We start from the raw sequence: 25,211 nt of genomic DNA on the forward strand, positions 1-25,211 counted from the left end.
CATGTGACATCAGTGCCACACACACTTCCTTTAATCACCAACTTGAGATGAAAAATAGTTTGTGCCAAAATGACACATAGACTTATTATAGCATTGCTATAGGACTATGACTCATAATAGGTATATTTTTCAGGGTGATGAGTGTGCAAGCCAAAATCGGACCTGACCAACAATATGTTTTGAACAGCACTAGTTGTAACCAAGCGGCAACCTTCTGCTCCGTCTCTTGAAACCAACACGCAAGTGACTTAAACGGCAATTCATTGAAATCAATCCCATAGACTCAGTGCCGCTGCTAGCCATTTTGGTGCCCAAAGCATAATTCCTTTATGATGCCCCCCACCCTGACCCCGAGAAAAAAAAAAACGTTTGTTTTTGCCAGTTTAACTTTTTATAACCAAACATAACTCAATACCAATAACACACAATAGCAGCATCACAGTATAAAACTTAAGAACACTAAAAAGATAAAGTAAAATCTTCAATGCTTTGCTGACTTTGTAAACATTAAACAGAATAGCAAAATAAAATAATTATCCAAATAATCCAGACTTTTTTTTTGTTGCAAATTCAATGTCACTTTGAATAAATTAAATTAAATAACCATCAATAAGTACAAACAAGAATAGTCAGTCTTCTTAAATAAAACAAAGATTTGGAGGACTAAAAGTCACAACTTTACTTACTTTGTAAACACAGTAGGCTATGTAGAACAGCTAAAAACACACATTCAAGTAAAGTTTTGGGAGGCTCTATAGAACCGAACGTCTGCATTTCCTCGCTGCAAAATCACTAATTAGGTCATCATATGACAGCTTCTGAGCCACTTCACCACTGATGCTGATGACAGCAAGACCACTTAGACGATTATGATTATGAATCACTTAGATTATGAATTGTAGGCTACTATGAAACGCCCTGCCATCTAGTCCCTTTGGAAAATTAAAATCTGATGGGACTTTAAATGGGCCTCTTTGTACTATTTCAACACGATCTGCGTCTAAAACCTTTGACGGCCAAAAAGCAGGATCAGTTTGAGGGGGCACACAGGTCTCTACATTGTCACCTGCTGATGGACTCTCAATGACAGGACTTGTGCTTTCAGAGGTGGTGGTTATCTGTTGTGTATCTGTCCCTAAACTGCTGGATGAGGGTGGTTGATCAGGGCTTGGTCCTATCGTGGAGTCTACAGACCTGCTGTCCGGCTGGGGTTGATGTGTGCCTGAACTGCTTATAGATGGCTGCTCCTCCTGCTCGTCATCTGTATCCTTCTCTTGGCCTTGTGCTCCTCCTCGTACGTATCTCAGCATTGCCCCTGCAATAATTTAGAAATACGAAGAAAAAGGATCAGTATAGAAAGAGACAAAATATTCAAATAAAGAATCTTATACCAGAAAAATATTATAAACATTTATAATTGAAAGCATGGCAGCCAAGGAGTTCTCCCCCTTTATTCCTTATTTATCTATTATTAAAAATAAAAAAATAATTGTCCTACTGTTAGTATAACTGCTTTTATTGTTCTCATTTGTAAGTCGCTTTAGATAAAAGCATCTGCTAAATGAATAAATATATGTAAATGTAAATCTAATCTAATATAAAAAATAATAGAATGAGGTGCAATAATGCACACAAATCAACAGTAATGTTTGCTTTATATCAGTCATAATGACATTTTATATATATATTGGGGGTACTTCCTAGGTACTTCCTAGACTAGACTAGAGCAATTATTAAATAGTTTTCTTGTTCCCCCTTTTTTGTTACATATACATGGCTAAAATGTGCCAAATATTTCTATAGGCTAGTGAAATAATACCGGCATTTAAAAAAAAAATTAATTAGGCTATTTTTGGTGCCCCCTCAGCACTTGGTGCCCTACGCACAGTGCGTGATGCGCGTGGTGGGAGCGGCGGCGCTGCATAGACTCCTCATGTTAAAATGCCCAACTTTACAGCAGAAAAAAACGTTTACAGCCTGGTACAAAAAAATACATATATATTTTGGTCTATATAGCTAATAATGCCCTTCATGATAACTGTGAGGGGGCTGATTTTTTTAGAACTCATCCGTTTAAATTATATTAAGCCTTAAAGTTCTGCACAATTAAGGGCTCAGCCACTTGAGTGACAGGTGGATTGCCGCTGCTGTTTCAACAGCTCCCGCCGTTTTGCTCATTTTCGATTATCCGGGAGTTACGCTCGGTGACGCGCTGCCAAGATGGCGACAGCCGCCTCCGCCCACTTTTGGCATCAAAAACGATCTTCAGAAACCAATGGGAGACGTCACGGGCACTACTTCCATATTTTTATACAGTCAATTAGACCTATTGTAACATTATCAGGAACTCAATAATATCAATAATCAATTATATAGTGTGACATTCATATAGCTTGAATAAAATAAAATAAGCATCATTACTCCAGTTTTCATTGTCACATGATCCTTCAAAAATCATTCTGATATGCTGATTTGCTGATTTGCTGAAAGAAATATTTCTGATTATTATCAATACTGAAAAACAGTAATACTCTTTAATATATTCAGAAACCATGATAGATAACCATTCAGATGTTTGATGTGTGTGTGTGTGTGTGTGTGTGTATGTTATTAAATAGAAATGACTGTTGTTTTCATACAGGCATTACAGCATACAGCCATTATACATACAGCCAGCATACAGGCATTATACTGATAGAAGTAAAACATATATAATGTTGCAAAAAATATTTCTTTTCAAATAAATTATGTTCTTATGAACTTTCTGTTCATCAAAGAATCATACAAATGTTTCCAGGAAATGTTAAGCAGCAAAAACTGTTCCAGTTATTGATAAATGATTACCAAAAAATAAAATAAAAATCTGCATGTTAGAATAATTTCTGAAGGATCATGAACTGAAGACTGCAGCAATGATGCTGAAAATTTACTGGAAAAAACTACATCTTAAAATATATATAGAAAATAGTTATTTATTATAGTAATAGTATTTCACAATATTACTTTTAACTTTATATTTGATCAAATAAATATGTGGGCGATGGCTTCCTGTAGGATGTGACTGAGAGCATCTCTGGAAAAGGATGGCAGAGGCAGGCATTGGAGGACTGACAGCATGAAGCCAGGATCAGAATCAATGACATAGAGAAGGCTGTCCAGAACCATCTCTGAGCCAAACAGCAGACGTTGCAGGTCAAACTTCTTCTGGCGCTTAAAGAGGTGGTTTTCTGGCCTGCATGAGCATGCTGACTATGTGATGATAAACATGGAGGAGCACGCTTGGCGAGTGGCAGAAACAGATACAAACACCTGTGGCCCCCTCCACAAAAAGATCACCGTATGCTCATCTGAGGGAAACAGAGGGAAAGAACAGAGGAATATTAGCTGTTGTCTGACATTATTAAATATGTAAAAATGCTTATTATAAAAAATTGTAAAAATTTAAAACTGGTCAAAAACTATTTATATATGAATAGACCATAATTACACGCAGAATGTAAAGATCCCATGTAATCTTTTCTGTGTTGACAATAGTATTTTACATAAAGTGACGTGACATTCAGCCAAGTATGGTGACCCATACTCAGAATTCGTGCTCTGCATTTAACCCATCCAAAGTGCACACACACAGAGCAGTGAACACACACACACTGTGAACACACGGGGAGCAGTTGGGGGTTCAATGCCTTGCTAAGGGCACCTCAGTAGTGGTATTGAGGGTGGAGAGAGCACTGTACATGCACTCCCCCCACCCACAATTGCTGCCGGCCCAAGACTCAAACTCACAACCTTTCGATTGCAAGCCCAACTCTCTATCCATTAGGCCATGACTTCCCCTAAGTTTATATATAATGGAATATTTGTATATTTTAAAATGTAATTTTCTGTGAATTTTCAGCAGCCATTAGTTTACTGTGTATCACAAGATTCGTTAGAAATCATTCTAGTATGCTGATCTGGTGCTCAAGAAAAATGTATTATCAGTGTTGAAGACAGTTGCTTCAACTTCAACACCTTCGGATGAGACGTTAAACCGAGGTCCTGACTCTGCGGTCATTAAAAATCCCAGGATGTCTTTGGAAAAGAGTATAGGTGTGACCTCAGCATTCTGGCCATATTCACCCATTGGCCTCTGACCATCATGGCTCCTAACAATCCCCATATCTGCTGAATCCCTGAAGCTGTGATGCATTTTTGTCAGGAATCTTTGATGATGAGAAAGTTCAAAAGAACACAATTAATTTGCAAAACAAAATGTTTACTATCATTTTTGATTAATTGCATGCATCCCATAGTATACAGTATTTAAGAGATTAAATGTCTTAATCGCTTAAATGTTATATAATTTATATAAGATTAAATACAATATTTTATGTTGTCCAAAACAGAAAAAATACTTTAAATTTCAAATATGTGAAATATAACTCTTGTGAACTTGTTTATACACTAAACTTCAATTCACATATGAACTTTAACATTAACCATATTCAAAGAAGCAAAAGCCATCCTTTATTACTTTCAAAGAAAGTTTCAAAGAAATTCACAACCTAAACCTTTTTTTTTAAGTTATTTTGTTCTTCAATCATTTCATTTTGTTGTTGTTATTAAACTAAGTTACTGCAAAGAGCCTTTATTTAAAGACAGATATCAGACAGTTTAAAAACCCTACATGAGGATGATGGATCTCACCTGAAAAAAAAAATATATTGAATCATGTTGGTGAGTTACCTGCCTCACTCAGCACAAACACATGCTTCCTGTGTTGCCTCTTAACTCTCTGAGATTATATTTCCATTCCTCTAAGTCAGATCTGGGACATCCACAGCACAACCTGCCAAGGGGTCCTTTTTCTGTCCACTGAGGTTTGCCTGGACCAAGCTTGATGCCAGTCTCCTCTATTAAGGTATCCTCAGGTTGAAACTCCCAGCTATTGTCACTCTTTTGCAAGTTGTCTATTTCTCATTTCCCTCAGAAGTGAGAATCTTATTTTTTATTTTTATTATTATTATTATTATTATTATTTTTAGTTTTAAGGGTGAAAACACTCATTATATTGATGTCAAACACCTATGTGGCTCTCCGTTACTCAGTCTGGAAGGTTATAACATGATGCCTAGGGATCAGAGAGCAGTTAAAACCATGTAATAGGATAAATATGATGCATCATCTCCTGCTGAATTTTTTTTTTTCTAACTGGTCTTTGGCAGTGCTGAGTTAGAGGAGGTTAAAGTGGGACATGGTACTGATTGAATGCTAAAGTGGTGTCAAAATAGTGTGCAAAGTCTAAAAAATAAAAATAGAAAGAAAGAATGATTTGAAATCATTTAATGGTCCATAGTGCAAAAAAGCTGAATGATACACATAAACTCCCATATACTTGCATAGCCTATATTACATATTTACCATAGTAGCCTAAACACAATGTCAGAATACCATTTCTGCTGTGACATTCTTTAGCTGAAGTGAAATACAATCAAACTGCTAAAAAATATATTTTACTAAATCTCAAAATGTATGTGTTTTATTTATTTATATATATATATATATATATATATATATATATATATATATATATATATATATATATATATATATATATATATATATATAAAATTTTTGTGGCAGAAAATGTGGTTGACTTGTTGCAGGGCAAGTTTCAGTCTAAAATATAATTAGCGATCTACAACAGAAAGCGGATCAGTAGCCTACTGGGTTAAGTGCAATTTTTTCACTATGTGGGAAGTTCCTTCTTGGTTCTTACGAGTTTGGAAATAGTAAATTGTGACATGAGGTGCGTTCAAGTTGTTGTGGTCGTTGGACATAGGCTATTTCTCTTTCTTTTCCCCTTTCCTATAAATACAATAATTATTTAGCACTAATGCAACATAATAAAGCGCAAATGATGTGAATTGTGTGACTGTAATCGATGATTTATCTGTTTTTATTGTAGCTGCCACAAAGGCTGATGGGAAATGTAGTTAATCAAAAGACTAGCCTGCGCTGAATGAGAGTGTAGTTTCTCCCTACAGCCACAGGTAAGGTTCTGAGAACTTCTGACAGCGGATTGGCTAGAATGATAAAATAGGCGTGGCGACGGCTGATGATTGACAGACCGCCGTACATGAAGGTGAACAAAAAAAAAATATCAGCGGGTGAAACTTCCCTGTCTCAGTTTTGCTGTCTGGATAACCTTACAAACACGGAAACAGAGCTGTTCTGCCGCCAACGATTGTATATTAATAGATAAGATTGTAAGGATTCGTGTATCAAAAAAAAAAGAAGAAAAAAAAGGGTACGGAGTAAGATGCCGGAGAGCGTGATTGTATGGTGATGGAAGCGCACCTGTTGAAGTTCGTGGAGCAGGTCCGTTGTCTGTCCAACCGTGACAGCAGTGGAGACCAGCTCATCTCCACCGAGTTCAACGTAAGTCCTAAACAGTTACACCTTCTTTTTAGCTAAATATGTACAAATGACACATCTTTATGTTATTTAACAGGTCATATCAGTTTAAATAAGACGACGCACAATATTATGGTATTACCATGTTTTTGGATAGCCATTATATTGCTGAAAGTTCCGAAAAGCCACACTCAACAGCCTTCTCTTTATGAAATATTTAGTTTGAAAAATGTGATTTGTGCTATCTTATAGGTCCCGTTGTAATGCTATGTTTTTTGGAAAGGACATTGATGTTTTTTGAACCCTTACAGAAAATAATGTGGTGATACCATGCTACACTGATGATAATACCATAGTCTATTATATATATATATATATATATATATATATATATATATATATATATATATATATATATATATATATATATCTCAATTACTTCCATATGATTTTTAAATTGCACATGTCAAAAATATTATATTACTGTGGTACTTTTGGGTACTTTGTAAGTGAATCCTTGGAATTACCATCATATACTGTATCACCAGTAGCCCAATATCATGGTACTATCACTGTTTGTTGTTGTGTATTTGAAAATATATGACTACACGAATGTGCATATTTTAATCTTATTGTTGCTAATTCATTTATAGTGAGAATTATTCAAATGTGTTTTCAGCAAACTGCCAATTATGCATGTGTGTTTGCAAATGAGTTGTTCCTGCTGGCTAGTTTTAAAAATGTCACACAACAATTGCATTGGTAACTGTAAATAGAGGTGAAAGATCTCACTGCTGATTCCATTCAAGCGTTTTCATTTCTGACACTTAAACAGGGAACATTCTCCGAAATGTTCTGACAAGTGTTTCTCAAACTGATGAGCAAGTGTTCTTCCAGTAATGTTAATAGACTGCACATTCAAAGTGATGTGGTCTTTCATGATGTTCTCAAAACAATAGCACAAGAACTTATATTTCTACATCATCCATGGAATGTCTTTTTCTGAAATATTTTAGTTGGACCGTCTTCCATTTGTTTCACAACGTTCAGAGATCATTCAAAAGTAACAACCCCTTAATGTTTTCATGAACGTTCACACAAAGAAATAAAATGTTTTACAAATATATTTAAAAAAAAACTGTGTTTTAAACTTTCACATCAGAAACAGTCTTGGTTGAGTTACTCTAGAAAAGTAAGTTATTAGCTACTAATTCAACAGTGTAATTAGATTTCTCTTAAAGTATTATATTACTTATTAATTACTTTTGTAAATCCCATATCAACCGCGACCAGTTAAACAACATGAAACGGTTTATTCTTTTAAATAAATATTATAAAATTGCATAAATTATTCTTGAACTGACCAAAGTATGTAAAGGGACAAGGTTGCATTACAAACATATATTTTAACATAAGTTGTTGAATTTTGATGTTAAATCACTATTGTTTTTATATGATTGTTCTATAGTCTGTACGGTATTTAATGCAATTATATTACATCCGTAGTAACTGTAATTCAATTACAAAGAAAAGTATTCCCTTACTTCACTTTCTCAAGGGAAAAGTAATTAAATTACAGTTATTAATTACTTAGTAAAGCATTACATCCAACACAGAAATAATGTTTTCATAACTTAATTATTATTTTTTTTAAGAACACATTTTGAAAGGATATATTTTTGTAAACTGGGGGGATCAGAGCCACAGCATCATATATGCAGTAAGACCAAGGTTTTGCAGAAGTATCTGTTGCCTTTTTTGTTTTACTTATTTGGCTACATTAGTAAAAGTAAGAGGGCATTTATTACCAGCATGATCTACAGTTCCTCATTTAGCTTCTCAGTTATTAACTGCGGGCAGCATTCTGAGACAGACGTTGAAGCCTCTGTGGAAGGAAACACTTGAGACTGTAGTGCATGTGGTGAAAGGGGCAGAAATGGGTTGTGATGCGCTGTGGCTTCATTGGCGGAGGCCTTATCGTTGAAAATAGCGCATGTGTGGTGATCTCTTGTGCTTTTAGAGAATGGAAGTAAAACAGAGAGCAGTCATGAAAATGTGGCTGTTTCTATTTACAGATATGAATAACCTGTTTGTTTGTCTGAGAATAATTGCTTTCCTGTTACAGTACAGCATGATGCGAAGATTGCATAGGTTGATTCCCATTAATGAGTCAAAATATACCTTGAAAGCAATGCAAATCACTTATGCAAAAGAAAAACATCTAAATGTAGTAAAATTTCAGTTTTCTGATCATGGTTGAAAAATTTGTATCTATTGAGGTTTGATTGTGAATGTTTCATAAACCACATCCTCCCTCAAATTACAAAGACCCTTTTATTTTATGCACAATACTACATTCCTGCAATACTGGAGGCTGCAGTTTTAGGACAGCATTTCAAGGCCCCTATTTTTTTTTTTTTTTTTTTTGTGACAGCGTCACCTTAGCCAATTCTGTTCCAAGAGAGGAGATATAAATATCAAACCAACAGATGCAAAGACTAGATCCCCTATTTATGTATTTTTTTTTTATCTTTCCGTCTTATTGCTTTAAACTATAGACTGTATAAAACAGCTTTAAACCTATACAACCTAATGTGAACTTGAGTGTGTGAGGCAGTGCAGCAATCTCCATTTATTAGCTATGCAAAAAAAAAAAATGTTATTTGTGCTGCTGGACGTTATAAACTGGTATTTGTTTTCAAATTATTTTCAAATTCATTAACATACTAAGAAACACTCATTTGTATTGCACCTGTGTTTTACAGTTTACTGCACTTCGTAAAGTTGGTCACACATCAGACAGACACAAGTCGTTCTTTACAAGAATACATATAGAAAATAAGGTTAGATTAATATTTCAAGTGTGTTACCCGGATGGTTAGGGTTTGGTGATGGCTATAATTAAATATATACAATTAAACAACTAAATAATTACTTAAAAATAATAATAAAAATAAACAATTCAAAAACTAGTGTTATAAAAGAGTATAAACTGTATCTGTACTTAAAAAAACTTTAGGATCCTAGAAATGCGGTACAGCAATGCAAAAAAGCGAAGGGACACCACCTTGTGGACAGATGGTGCAATCAATTAACATTCTACTAAAATGAGAGGAATTTGGTCATGTGTTTGAAAAAATAAATAAAATAATAAATCTGTTACCTCTTTCCTTTTTCAGTTGATACGGCAGAAAAGTGCATCACTCAAAGAGGACCATAGCCTATCCACTGCCGCAGGAGAAATCAAAGAAAATGTGAAGAAAAACCGCTATAGGGACATTCTGCCCTGTACGTAGCCTTATCTGTTGTTCTCTAACTGAATAGAATGCTATTCTCTTCATACAGTTGTTTTAAGAAATATATGTTAACAAATAACATGATCATTACCTTTATTGTTTCAACATTTTAGGTTAATATTTACAATTCATTGCAATTTAAACAGTCCTGCAGTGACATACCGTAATTCCTAAATAAAAACAGGTATTCAAATAGAGGCCGGGCCTCTGATAGTGGCCGGGGGCGTGGTCAACACGGACAAATAAAGGCCAGTCTTAAATAAAGGCCGGGGGAAAAATTGTGCAGCAGAGCCAAATAACGAAAGTACACGCCCACTGCGGAGCGTTTCTCGTTCTCTAGTCAGGTACCTGTTGCATCGGTTTTCGGATCATCAGTACACTGAACCGAGAAGCGTTTCTGTCGGACGCGTCCGATTCGAGAACCGAGGAGCTGATGATACTGCGCATGTGTGATTCAGCGTGAAGCAGACTGACACAGAGCGCGTCTGAACCGAACTGATTCTTTTGGTGATTGATTCTGAACTGATTCTGTGCTAATGTTATGATCTCCACTGGAACGCTATCGCTTTTAATTTAAAATGGGTTATTTAAAACAATTACTTATCAAACAGATGGAATTAGAAATAAAGGCCTCCCTCTAATAAAAGTCTGATTCAAATAAAAGCATGTTACCTTCTGCAGTTCAGGTAAATAAAGGCTTTTATTTGAGGAATTACGGTATATTAAATATAGTTTGATATATTTAATCTAGTTAATATGTTGATATTGATATGTAGTCAAAAAAGAAGCAAACATAATTTTGCAAGAAAATGCATGAAAAATGCATCTCTCCGTATGACACAGAATAGTGCACAGAAGTTATTTTACATGATTCTCTGTCACATCATTTTCACGTTACTGTCACATCTGTCAAAACATGCCTCCTATAGTTACAATACAAAGTTCTTTAGTATTGCAGTGGCAATAACAAGTCATTATATTTCATAATCGAGTCTCTCCGCAATGTGTTGCCTGATAAATGGGTTACTCACACCGATAAGAGGAAAAAATATTCAGATCCCTTGGTATTTTTCTTTTTTATGTGTTCTAGATGATCAGACCAGAGTCTGTCTAGCTCCAACCACATCTGAATATGAGTCTGATTATATTAATGCCAACTTCATCAAGGTACTGTAGCGTTTTAACTTCTTATCAAGATCATAATGACAGGCAAGATAATATGTGACCAAAAATTGTAGAACTCTAGAAATAAGTTGTGCAGTTTTTTCCAGATTTTTTTGAAGCATAGTAGATGTGTAAAATAATAACATTTTTTAAAATGTTTTTTCTCTCTAGGGACTGAACAGAAGATATATCGCCACCCAAGGCCCTTTAGGCAGTACTGTGGTTGATTTCTGGCGCATGATTTGGCAACACAATGTTAAGGTGAGCTGCTTAAACACTGTTTATTTTTTTATAATTATGCAGTATCTCTTCATTGAATGATCTATTATCTGTTTAGAATCTATTCGGTTTTTGGGTTGTTGTTTTTGTTTAGGTCATAATCATGGCTTGTAGAGAGGTTGAGATGGGAAAGGTAATCTTCATATTTCCTTTGTTGCATATTCCTGTCATTTTTCTTGCCACTTACTTTTTTAACAACCTCTCTGTTCTTTAGAAAAAATGTGAAGTCTACTGGGCGTCGATCACAGATGCATCGATTTTTGGTCCCTTTACCATCTCAACTGTAAGTGTTTCTGTGCTCCTCAGCAATGAACATTTATAATTCAGCAGTTCGTTCTAAGGTACAGGATATTAATCTTACAAAACAGTTCCTTTTGATGTTATCACCACGCCTCATGAAGGTTTTGTCAGTTTTTTCAGCAGTTTGATGCAAAGTGTAGTTTGTGCAGTTGGAAGTCCCCAAAAGAGGAAGTTCTCCTGATTACTGTCATTTTTTTCTTTAGTTTGAGGAGGCACGACCAAATGAGGAAGTCATTGTTCGGACGTTGGTGGTAAAATATTGTGATGTAAGTGGTGTCTCTAGTGTGTCATTTGTAGAATATTATATAAACTGGATGTAATAACGTTTGTTTGTTCTGAATATATATATATATATATATATATATATATATATATATATATATATATATATATATATATATATATATATATATATACAAATCATATAAATAAATAATTATTTCTTATGCTCACCAAAGATGCATTTATTTGATCATAAATGCAGTAATATTGTGAAATAGTTAATGGCAAATATAAAAAACAATTAAGCAGTTTTTACTCCAGTCTCCAGTGTCACATGATCCTTCAGAAATGGACCGGTAAAAGCCTTGAGACAATAATAAATCAGTTTTCTTATATGAATATATATATTTTAAAATGTAATTTATTCGTCTGATGGCAAAGCTACATTTTCAACAGCCATTACTTCCATTACATGTGTTAGTATGTGTGTTGAAAATAATTGTGCTGCTTAATGTTTTTGTGTAAACCATGATACATTTAGACAGAATTGGATAGAATTCATTGTTGAGTTCTATGAAAAGAACAGTTTATTCGAGAAAAAAATAAATTTGTAGCAAAGTGTTGACTGGCACTTTTGTTCAGTTTAATCCATACTTGAGTAATAAAAGTATTAATTTATTCAAAACAAAATATTTTTTTGTGTGTGTATTTATATATAAAGACAAACACATACATTAATTTATATATAACTACACACACACACACACACACACACACACACACACACATTGCAGTGTTCTTCATTTTGAGCATCTTGTAAAAAAACTCTGTTAACTCTGACACGGTTCCAAACAAATAACCACCATAACCATTTCAGTGTGTGATGTTTCCCATTTTAGTTCATTTTAAGCGTTGTAATTTGGTGAAGAAATAGTAATCCATTGAGAGGTCAACACTTGCCATCTTTCCACACAGGAAACTCGTGAAGTGTCTCATTTCCAGTATACTGCCTGGCCGGACCACGGAATTCCAGACATGCCGGATGGCATTCTGGGTATGATGGAGCTGGCTCGCCAAAAACAGGGCAACCAGACGGACCCTGTAGTCATCCACTGCAGGTCTGTATCACACACACAGCTGTCTCTGTGTTTTTCTGTGCCTCTGACAAATGACCCATCTGCCCATGAAAATTCATCAGGTCGAGTCGGTCCGTGTTGTTAGGGTGCAGCAGGGGCCGGCCTGTGTTCCTCTGGTTCCATGCATTTTAATGCCACCATTTAAATGAAGCGAGACATGTTAAATATTCAGCACCTGATGTGGCACTGGAAAAGCCAGTTAACTTCCAGACTTCAGCACAGATTCACTCATTACCCTTTCTTAATATACATGAGAGAGGCTCTGTCTGCCAATATGGCCCATAATTCCCCCCGTGACTCAGGAGGGAATGGATCATATCATGATATGGAAATGTGACAGTTTCTTTCTCTTTACAGTGCCGGCTGCGGTAGAACGGGGGTCATCTGTGCTGTTGATTATGTCAATGATCTACTGCTGACGGAGGTATTTTCATAACAACACTAAATTATACGCACAGTGCTTGAGGGTGAAGCATGTGATTTTTTTTGACGTTGAATTAGGCAACATAATGTATCATATATACTGATATAACACACAGTTATCACAGTTTTTTATTCTTAGCAAATACAGGAGGATTTTAATATCTTGGACCTGGTGTTAGAGCTCAGAAGACAGAGACCTTCGGCTGTGCAGACCAAGGTAACATCAGAACATGATTTCTTGCATGGCACATATAATGGAAATTATCTACAGAATGGATTTTTTGACTTTTTTGGAACCCTCTTCTCTATAAAGTAAATCATAAAAGCCTGTATGTTTTTATCACATGGATATAGGCCCATTTAGCCCTGTCTGTCATATTTCACAAAATCATGTGAATTCCTGATGTCAAGAGTTATGTTTTTGTGAATCTTCTCAGGAGCAGTATGCATTTGTCTTTTATACGGTTGCTCAGATGTTTCAAAAGTTTTTGGAGATGAAAAACAAGAAGACAGAGGTAAGACATACACTCCTGAAAAAAAGAAGCAGTTTTGCTGTGCATAAGAGACTTTTAAAAAACTCGTACAGAACCCAAACTTCTGAATAATAGTGTAACTGAATAAAAATATTGTCATCATTTACTTACGCTCAAGTCAGTCCAAACCCGTGTAATTGTCTGAACATTTCCATACCAAAAGTAACGCTGTCATGCTCCAGACTGTGAAAAAAGTAGTCCATATGACTTGTGCTCGATTTTTAAATCCATCTGTCAGCTTTTAGTGAGGACCACACTGAAATTTAAGTTGCTATTCATTGATAACCTTCCTCTCTGACATAGTCCTGAAATTTGCATTCAAAGACATTCAAATACGGCACTTGAGTGATGTAAAACCACTCCTATTGAGCTATCATAGACTTGGTATACAGCCCATGATTTGTTGAACTACAGTACTTTTTTATGGTGCCTTGGTGGAGTTTTTTGCCCTTTAAGGGCCTCGACAGCTTCTGCCTATGCAACAGTCACATAACAGAGTATTGATACAATTTTGCTATTGCACCCCCAACTATTACCTAATGTTCTTGTGCTGGATGACGTACTAATATTTCAGTGCTTGTTTGTACAGTGACTGATGTTTAGATGGGGGATGTTCTTTGTGACAAAAGAACAATTTTCATTTGTTAACATCTTAGGAAGAAACAATCTATAATTTTAATCTGAATGTTTTGTTTAAGATACATTTACTCTGCCACAACATCTCTTGTTTTTTACATCGCATCATGTGTTACTTCCTCAAGACATTGAACTCTAAGCTTTAAAAAAGCAGTTTAGCAGGAAACACACACACTGTGTGCTTCCTCTATGCAAATGTTCAGGCATTCTCCACAGTTGAACACAGACTCTCTGTGTAGCTACTCTCGTACACTTTGTACACATTTCATAGTTTGTTTGTCTTTTTGTATTGGAAACTCAAGACTTCAGCCTCTCTGTACATCAATTCGGTTCCACCGAAGACGTCGCTAAAAACAGGATCATTAGGCAGCATCAGCGTACCCCCTAGAACACGGTAAGACCACAAAGCCCTCATTTCTACAATTCTTACCCAGTTTGGGAATGTCTGTGATTAAAACCAGCGGTGGCAACACAACCAGAGGCCAATTTGAGATCAACAACTGTGTAAATCTGCTAACTGCGGCACTGTGGGTCACCCAGGTGGAATCAGCCAAGACGCTTACAAGCTGTTATTGTCAATTCTGTAGCGTACACCACAGGGAGCTATTTGAACTTTTCTCCTCTCACATGTAACCAGGGTTAATATAAGCTGATCTTGTGAGACGTCGACGTATAGCTGGATACGTATTTCTCTGCACAGGCACTCGTTCATGCTTACATTTCTGCTTTGCATACAGATGAATATGATTTTTTTAATGATGATTGATCTAAAGACGAATGCGGTTTCCGCTAATGCTCAAATTATACAGAACAAACAAGCAATTTAATCATTTATAAGTCGCCGTGTTCTGCCTTTGCAGTTCCCCTTGGGTCAGTAGCATTTTTCATAAGAAACACTGAATGCAAATGTGACACACAGTCATTAGACGTTGCTGTAGATGTGGTCTCACAAAGCACCAATCCAGTCATGCCACCCAGAGCAAAATTTGGAAGATAAACTTTCCATTTTCTGTGAATGAGCTACTGTGAGGTCTTACGTCAACATTGTCACAAATACCCTTTGGCTGTTTGTCTTCTAAACTAGCAATGCAATTGACAAGCTTGTGATCTCCTGTCTTGATCATATACTCGTTTTTGTACCATGCACCAATGTCGATAATAATGTGGATTATTTTATGTGTTTTCTGTGGGTGGGTGCTTGTGCTTGTTTGCACACAGCTCTCCTGTGTGTTGCTAGGGTGCTTTCTTACTGGTCCAAGTACAAAAAGTCCCAGGTGCCTTTATTTAAAATCTTCAAATTATATTTAATGCTGGAGACAATATGTCAAATAATTTTCTAAAATAAAACATAAAATAAAAATAACTTAAATATGTATTTGTCTGTATTTGGTTTCAGAAATCCACCTCTTAAGCCCAAGTTTTCCCATCCTCTTCCTCAGACCAGGATGAACGACACTTATGCAGTCGTCAACAAGCCCAAATTAAAGCCTCCTGCTTCTAGCCCTCATTCAATCACTGTCCATCACTATGACAACGCTGATTTAGAGAAAAGCAATAACAATGCAGTCTACAGTGCAGTCAAACCTAAAAACAGGCCCACGTCAGCCCTGCCTTCTCCCACCTCACCGGGTTATGACAGATCAACAACAGCCAATCAGAGAGGAGGACTGGCACCCAAAAAGACAGATCATGAGGGTTATGAGCTATTGCCAGGTAAATGACATTTTCATTGGCTCCTATTTTTGAAAATTCAATTTTTTTAAATGGCGAATGATACAATGAGTTAAAAATTCAGTAGCCAGTAAATAACCACATAGCAACCACCCTTATCCAATGTTTTAGTATTATTTATTTACTATTGTAGTACTTATAAATATTTTGAATACGCTTGTATTTTAATCGTTTTATTTTTTATTTTAAGTTTTGTTTTAAAGGGATACTTCACCCCAAAATGAAAAGGTTGTCATTGGTCACTTACCCCAATGTTGTTCCAATCCCGTAAAAGCTTCATTCGTCTTCAGAACACAATTTAAGATATTTTGGATGAAAACCGGGAGGCTTGTGACTGTCCCATAGACTGCCAAGTAATACACTGTCAAAGTCCAGAAAAGTATGAAAGACATTGTCAGAATAGTTTATCTGCCATCAGTTGTTCAACTGTAACATTATGAAGCGACGAGAATACTGTTTGTACACAAAGAAAACAAAAATAACACCTTTATTCAAAATTCATCTCCTCCCGGTTTTCATCCAAAATATATTAAATTGTGTTCCGTAGATGAACAAAGCTTTTACGGGTTTGGAACGACAATAAGGGTATGAATGACAAAAGTTTCATTTTGGGGTGGAGTAACCCTTAAAATTTTAGTAATATAAAAAAAATATATACATTTATTTTTATTTTATTTAGCTTTAATTTATTTTTGCATTTTCAACATATTTAAACAAATTTAGTACTTTTACCCTGGTTTCATAGACAAGGCTTAAGCCTAGTCCCAGACTAAAACTGAAACTTGCATTGACAGTGATTAGTCTCATGATGCACACAGTACTTTTGTTTCTTCTGTAAAAGCTTCTTAAATGTCCTAATTAAACTACGGCCTAATCCTGGCTCAATCTAAGCCTGAGTACTTATATGATTTCAGCTTGTTTGCCAAGGCAACATTTCTAATTTTCCAAGTTTTTAAATTTACTTTTCCTCTATTTATATATTTAATTTTAGTGTTATTTAAATTAACAAACACTTTTTAATAGTATTAGCCTTAGATAACAATAGATAACTGCTGGTTGCATAAACTGCTTACACTTAGTCTTAGTAGTCTAATTAATTTGTAGACTGGTCATAACATTTCTTTAAGTCAGGTAGATAAAAAAAAAACATAGATTGGTCTAATTTGAACCCAAAAATAAGACTGAATAGCTCTTGGCTAACTGAAGCCTGCTAGGCTAAAGTCTGCTGTACTGAAAATAAAAGTAGACACAAAATGCAAAATCATGACTTTAGTGTTGCATTAAAAGGAAGATCATTTTAGTGAATGGGAACTTGCTCGTTTTAGGAAACTTCTGCTTGCTGCTTTCACTGTCCTCTCATGACTGTTCTTCTCTTTCATGTGACCACCAGGGTTTTCAGACCCTCTCGTCTGGTGTTTATCTGTTAAAGGTTCAGTTATTTGAATCTCGTGTTTCCATATCTCTCAGGGAACTGAAATTACCTTTTTGTTTTATCCACTGTTGAGCTTTATAAGTGTGGGCAGAGTCCAAACAGGTGAAGTTCGTTATTTTTATGCCACTGGGGTGCCACCAAAAGGAAATAGTTGGCACCATACAGTGCATACTGAATAGTGAACTAGTTTTCCTTTTCAAACATAGCCAGTGTTTTCAAGCTGGTATCATAAACTTTCCCCATCTGCTATTGGTCAACCAACAGATAGTCCCACCTCCAAATGCATGCCAGTTAGGGGTGTAACGATTCACTCGTTTTCTCGATGCATCGATTACAAACCCTGACGATTCATATGCATCGATCTTGAAACATGATTTTTGAATCGTGAATCGCCGATCTCGGACAGTAATCAATTTAAAACACTAAGAATCGAATGAATTGCGATTTCTATAGTGATTCAGTGCTTTCAAAATATATACACATTAAATTACTACACGCAAAATGAATGGAGACCTTGAAGAGTGTTTGTGAATCGTGCCTCTAATCTGTCCTTCACACGCTCCACTGTTTAGCACCTGTGATTTTCACAGGATTGTGCTCGCGCTCCGTTCCTGCGCAGCAGCACACCTGCGATCTATAGAACTCATGGAGCGTAATACTAAAGTGAAGTAGTTTTACTTTTCTGCAGTTTGTTAATGGCTCTCTGCATACTGACGACATTACCTGAGCAGTCGAAAGCTGCGTATTTATTGCATGGACGGAGCAGAAAGTGTGAAAATCATATGCACAGTTCCTGTGAATGATAAATGTGTTTTAACAATGCTGATGAACCGAAAATATGAGGGAAACACTTAAAATAACCACATCATTAACAAGAGCGCAAGGTTTATCTGATAATCAGATGCATGAAAGTAGCGTTTGTTGCTATAGAAACAGACATCGAGCTCGTTTTCTCTCAGAATCATTCGATGATGGAGAGGAAAAGTTACAACAGCTACTATACCATTTTATTCTGTATAAATGAGATAAAGAAGTTTACACACTGAAAGAGAAGTTATCTCGCTCTCATAGACGTGCCAGGCTATATCTAGAGCTAAACTGAATAAAAGCAGAATGAACTGATGAAACATTAAGAAAAAAAAACACAATTAATACAATTTATGAATGATGCAGTGCTAATTGACATATCATTTATTACAGTACAGAAACTATAAAGTATATTTTCTGTGCAGAAAATTAAAATAATAGATAAATGTAGTAGCCTATATAAAACAATCATAAAATAGCAATTAGGAAAAAATTATCGATTACAAAGTATTATTGTCGAGCAGTGTATTTGATTTCTTACAGCAAATTAAAAGTAATAAAAAAGAAGAGAATTCATTTAAAAAAAATAAAATTATGAAAATACATAGGCTACATACATAAAATGATTTTATTTGACTTTTTTCACTTCAGAAATTATGGCTACGCCCCTGGTGTGACAAAATGTTAGTTGATACATAATACTTTTAAAGCTCTTTTTTTAAATCTTGGCTTACATACATTTTTACTTATGCCATGTCATGCCATAGCACCATTAAACTAGCATTTAACAATGGACAAAAGTTTTTTTTCTTCATCTTTTTTTAAGGCTGCTGTGTAATTTGCCCCCTGACTAAGCATTTAAAGAATTTAGGGGAAGCATTGAAATAATCCTGTTAATGCACTTAAAGAACGCAGAACCGAATCGTTATAATCGAGTCGAATTGAATTTAATTGTGAATCGAATCGAATTGAATCGTTCTAAATTTGCAAAAATTGTTCTTGAATCGAATCGAAAACCTATGAATCGTGAATAGAATCGAATCGCTGCCTACCCAAAGATTCACAGCCCTAATGCCAGTTGTTCAGCCATTTTATACAGCACAATATTGTTTACACACCAATGAATGGCTTTATATATGCATTTTAATATTTAAATTTGGATAAAAAATCTGAATGCATACTTCATTAAAAAAAAGTATTTTGTTTTAGAGGAAAAAAAAGAATATGTCATTTTCTATACTTAGATGTAACTGGAACAAAATGTAAAAAAACAACATACAATTTTATAAATATTACACAATTTTAATAATCTTTTTTTTAATGCTTTGTTTTGATTTATTTTCTTCCTAGGGGAGTTGAGGTCCATGAATAGAGATTCGCATGTAAGTGATCTCTTGCTAATAAGATGTTTGCAGTCGTTTTTGCTTGACATATGGGTTTGTTTGCTTTTCGTGCTAAGTACTGTACATATCAATCTTATATGATGCACTTATATGCAGTTATTGTCCTGTAATTCCTGTCTGCTCACTTGTAGATGTGTCATATTACTTTCTTGTTTGTTTCACATAACATTCAGCCCCTTCCTGTGATATGAGGCTTCTAGCTGAGATCACACTCACAAGATAACAAGCTTTAGCACACACTCACAGGCAGTGCATTTAGTAAAAATAACCTGATAGATTGTATTGTATTGACTAACGATCGCAGTCTTTTTAACCCTGATGATCATTAAACTAAATAAAATTAAATGTGTCTTCCTCAGCCAAACAGTCTGCTTTCACGATCTCCAAGTACAAGTAAGTGTGCGGTTATGTGTTTTATTTCCTATGCAAGCTGATCTGGAAAAGGATTTTTCTGTGTGAATTTACACATCATTTAAATGATTATAATGGGGGATTAACATAAGAAAGTATCCTTATTTTTCTATAGTTATGACTAGTGTTGTCAAACAATTAATCACAGTTAATCCCATCCAAAATTAAATTAACATATATTGTACATAATATATGTGTGTACTGTGTATATTTACTATGTGTATATAGATACATGCATGTATATATTTAAGAAAAAATATGTTATGTTTATATATTAAATGTTTATATATAATATAATAATATAAATATATTAATGTATATACATATAAATAATTTAAACATATACATTTATATATATATATATATATATATATATATATATATATATATATATATATATATGAGGGGCCGTACAAGTCATAATTCATTTTGACTTACATTCTCCTTTCACCTACATGTATTTTGGCTTTCACACCCTTACATTCTCCTTTCAGCTACATATACTATCCTCTTTGTGTCCGTCTTCAGTTCTTCTGTCTTAAAGATGATATATCATGATGATTACTATGTTTGTGTTACCAAATTGCATACTGTCAGGTACAACCTGCCCGCGCTGTTTTTAACCTGGTCGTTTTTGATTACTGCTGGCGTTGCCAGGTATTGAAAACAAACAAAACAATCTACAAATAAATAAATAAACCGCAATAAATCCAAATATTGAGTTATATGATTTAAAGATATCGCTGTCCCTAACTTGCAATCTTCCACTATTCATTTTCTAAATTAAGTTAAAAAAAAATATATATATATCCATTGGCACTTATAATATCTGGCAACACGATTGAGGCTGAGCCAGCAAACTCAGTCACAACTCCATCAAGAGACGAGGCCATGTAACCTTTTCACGATGATAATATTTATTTATTCATTTATTTCATTATTTTTTTAAACCCACAAAGCTTGCTGAATTACTGAAATACATACATTCTATATATAAGTGTGTGTGTGTGTGTGTGTGTGTGTGTGTGTGTGTGTGTGTGTGTGTGTGTGTGTGTGTGTGAAAGTAGAATGTATGTTTGTGAAAGCAAAAATATACGTAGGTGAAAGGAGAATGTATGTGTGTGAAACAGTAAAAATGTATAAGTAGCATGTAAATGTGTGAAAACAAAAATATATATATGTGAAAGGAGAATGTAAGTGTGTGAGAGTGCCAAAAAGAGTTATGGCTTGTACGGCCCCTCATATATATATATAAGTATGTATGTGTGTATGTGTATGTGTATGTGTGTGTGTGTGTTTGTGTGTGTGTGTATCTACATATACACAATAAATAAACACAGTTCACATGCATATATTATGTAAACAAAAACTTTTATTTTGGATGTGGTTAATCATTTGACAGCACTAGTTATGACATGTGACTTATGGACTATTAACTGAGCGTCTATATGGATTATTTGTACTTTTAAAATGTATTGGTCACATCACAGGCATTTTAAAATACATTAGTGAATGCAAAAAGCACATAATGAAAAGTTTTAAAATCAATAAAAATAAAAATGCATGTAACTATTTAGCTCATTTCATTTATTAACAAATTATATTTTTTATTTATTGTGTATTTTATTGTAAGTTATTTATTTATTTATTTTCTGCAATCTCATGCCATAAAATGGGTTATTTTTAATGTGCCGGGTTGTGTTAATATTTTTAATGCAAAGCAAGCTGCATTAAATATGAAAGTCTAACCTGCAGTTTTATAATAGTGCTAAAAAAAAAGTAATAATAATAATAATTTATTAATTAATTAAAAACTATAATGCATACAGAAATCTGACCTCGACTCCTAAAGGTTGAAAGCATCTGCCTTATAGGTATACCTGTATGCAATTTTTAACCCACAATGCTGATGTTTGATGACTTTATATTATGTCCATAACCTACCTATGAGTGCACTCAAATACAGTCCATAAACCTGTAACCTGTGTGTTGTTAGTGATGCAGGAGTCTCTTCAGTTTCCCCGGAGACTCCTTATCAACCAAATATGTGTGAAAACCGATCTAGCAGTAAACAGGAAGCAGTGTTAGATCAGTGCTGGTTTCACTCTCTTCCTCTGAGTTTTTAAGTTGTTAAACATGTTTTCGCAGCTGAGAGCCAATCTTCTACAGATGATGATTATGAATATGTGTCTAGCATCGTCAAGGACACCAGCAGCCCATTTGCCCCGGGTGGCCTGGGTGAGTAACGCCATATGCACACTAAATCTTAATTCTGTACACAACAAGAGTACTGGGCAGATAAACATTTAGCTTTTGGATGGGTCTTTGGTTTGTCTAAAAGTTGAACGGCTGCCTAAATCAATCTTATTGTGCACATTGTAATAAATTGTAATTTAGTAAATCAAAATAAACTGCTGTCTTGCAATAGAATAATTTGGACCACACAGACTTACAACCACAAAGAAAAAATGTCAAGTGTGGTTTCTTCACCTCAGCGTTGCCCATATCCGGCAAATGCAAACATCACTTCTACTATTGCTCATATTTAGGTTTAGAGGTTTAAACAGACCTCTAATCTTCAGTAGTCAAGCATTTGTTCACCCAACAATGTCTTTTCAAACCCGTATGACTTTCTTTGTTCTGTGGAACAATTATTATGCAATTTTGAAAAATATATAAATCGTCCAAATATCTAAATCTTTGTTCCATAGAAGAAAGAAAGTCTTGCAGGTTTTGAACCATGGGAGGATCATGAGTTAATAATTGCAGAATAATTGTGTTTGTCTTCAGGTTTCAACTGTCGCATAAAGAAACCAAAAGGCCCTCGAGATCCGCCGGCCGAATGGAGTCGTGCAGAAAGATGAAACTGCAAAAAAAAAAAAAAAAGAACCCAACCTACTATAGCCTGTTCCAGTAGTTTTGTTCACTGGGTTATAATAGAGCATTATTTATTTCCTTCAAGAGGTTCCACTGGTAGTTTTGTTTGTTTTACTGTTTTTATTACTTAAGCAGTTTATGATTATGTACAGTAATGTAGTTTATTGATGTATTTGTGTGGCAAATAATTTCAATATAAAATGCAATATTGAAAAAGTTCACTGCATGTGATTTAAAGGGGTCATTTAATGTTTTTGTAATCATTGTAACCCACGTTATTCAAATTTTTATACACCAATTTCACCTAATAGATGTTTACAATGTAAATGTGAGTTGTGATCTGTTCTAATATCTTCATTTGACATCAGTAAGTTGCCATTCAGTTTCAGTAAATGTTAATTTTGGACATTTCTGTGTTGTTTTTAAACCATCAGGGAAAATGTGATTTCTCACTATACGACCCTCTCCCCCCACCTCTTTAACTGAAAAGCTGGTGTGTGGTTGTTCTGATGTGATGTGTTTGTCAGTAGAGGGCAGTGTTGAGGTGTTTTTTTCTTTTCATGTTACTCCCCAGAAACACAGATCACTCAGATTATAAAATAAAGTCATTTACAGACAATATAACATATGTGTAATTACTGATGATACATGTCATTTAGGAATTCAGCCATAAGAACATTTTATTAGATGACTTTTTGTGCTGTAAGTGTTCTAAATCCTATCCGTCCAATCACTCATTCCGGTGATAAGACCGTAAAGCTTGCCCTCTAAACTCCAGTGCGATTTTATTTCTCTCATGAAAATCAATGGAAATTTAAGTTGTGCTTAAAGCAGGGAGCACGTTTTCCCAGATGCTCGGTCTGTTGGCAGCGTTCCTGGATGCGTGTTTTTTGATGATGAATCATTCTTGCAGGATGGTAACAGCAATATCATGCAGAAATGCTGTGAGATGCTCTCTGCTGCTCTTTACACCATATCAAACATGCATTGTCTGGTTTAATGTGGCTGAGGCATAAAGACTTAAAGTCACATGACGACTGAGGTTCTGATAGTTCTGGTCCTGGATGCTGATTAGTCAGTATAGCATTCCAGCTGTGCTAAAATACGTGATATAGGTTAATTTTGAATGGAATTTGTAACAATCTTGAAGGGTTTTATGGGAAGAAGATGCTATAAAGTCTTTTTCCCCCACAATAATTCTGATTATAAGCATGAATTTTATGTGTATGTAATTATTTTGTCATTTGTCGCTATTTTTTTCTTCACTATATTAATATGGTATTATATGTCATAATAGTATTATTATTAATAATAATAATGTTACTATTATAAATCCTATATTATTTTATTTAATATACATATTATTTTTTTATTTAATACATACAAACAACCACACATATATGTGCGCACACACAAATATATATATATATATATATATATATATATATATATATTTGTGATATGTATTTTTGTTATATACATTTTCACATGCATGCATACAAAAACACGTGTTAATATGTAAAAAAAATATATATATATATATATATATATATATATATATGTAAAAAGAAAAAATACGGGGAAATTCTTTTCTTTTTTAACCATCACATTATAATGAATTATTTAATAGGCCTTTGGTCATCGCTGAGGTTGTACAAGAACTGTCCACAACAAAAACATGATTATTATAAAAAAAATAAAAATCCCTGTAGATGTGTTTTTAGCCTGAGGGAGTTTTTCTCCGAAGGTGTTGCAGTCAACAGAGACTCCATTTGTAGTCATGAATATTTTGACTCCAGCCTTGCTCCAACTCTTTCTCTCTGTCTGTCTGTCTGTCTGTCTGTCTGTCTGTGGTGTGTGTGTGTGTGTGTGTGTGTTTGCGAGTGAGCGTGTGTATGTTTATGAGTGTGATGAGACAGAGAAAGAGCCTGATAGAAGAATTAGAGAACATACAGACGTTTGGAAACTTGTAGGAAAAAAATAACAATGAAACGGCAACAGACAGACAGAGAGGAGAGGCTGTTTGCTAGTGTTCAGCTAATGGCTGCTCTGTTAGCAGTAAAGCCTGTAGGGTAAGTATGCATGCATGTGTGTGTGTGTTGGTCTCCTCTGAGCTCCTCTGGCTGGGTAATCCCATTCAGCACATGCTAATGTGAAACCAG

At 34.8% G+C, this 25,211-nt stretch overlaps 1 protein-coding gene across 1 annotated transcript; it reads left to right on the top strand.

Moving 5' to 3' along the window:
* The first annotated feature begins 6,120 nt into the window (after positions 1-6,120).
* Positions 6,121-23,351, top strand: LOC132114870 (tyrosine-protein phosphatase non-receptor type 18-like). The gene is made up of 17 exons (XM_059523242.1): positions 6,121-6,423; positions 9,579-9,687; positions 10,786-10,862; positions 11,031-11,120; positions 11,233-11,271; positions 11,353-11,421; positions 11,642-11,704; positions 12,636-12,778; positions 13,154-13,220; positions 13,359-13,436; positions 13,657-13,734; positions 14,691-14,782; positions 15,785-16,101; positions 19,709-19,740; positions 20,121-20,154; positions 22,321-22,410; positions 22,963-23,351. Exons 1-17 carry the CDS (start codon positions 6,325-6,327, stop codon positions 23,034-23,036), a joined length of 1,551 nt encoding a protein of 516 aa, XP_059379225.1. The 5' UTR covers positions 6,121-6,324; the 3' UTR covers positions 23,037-23,351.
* The last annotated feature ends 1,860 nt before the right edge of the window (positions 23,352-25,211 follow it).

The sequence above is a fragment of the Carassius carassius genome, chromosome 34, assembly GCF_963082965.1.
Source record: "Carassius carassius chromosome 34, fCarCar2.1, whole genome shotgun sequence".
Taxonomy (NCBI): domain Eukaryota; kingdom Metazoa; phylum Chordata; class Actinopteri; order Cypriniformes; family Cyprinidae; genus Carassius; species Carassius carassius.

What these genes read in the sequence shown, in the direction of transcription:
- LOC132114870 (XM_059523242.1), top strand. Translation starts at nt 6,325, where the DNA reads ATGGTGATGGAAGCGCACCTGTTGAAGTTCGTGGAGCAGGTCCGTTGT. An exon ending in ATGATCTACTGCTGACGGAG is followed by an intron (nt 13,221 to 13,358) that starts GTATTTTCATAA and finishes TTTTATTCTTAG; the next exon opens with CAAATACAGGAGGATTTTAA. An exon ending in GGGTTATGAGCTATTGCCAG is followed by an intron (nt 16,102 to 19,708) that starts GTAAATGACATT and finishes TTTTCTTCCTAG; the next exon opens with GGGAGTTGAGGTCCATGAAT.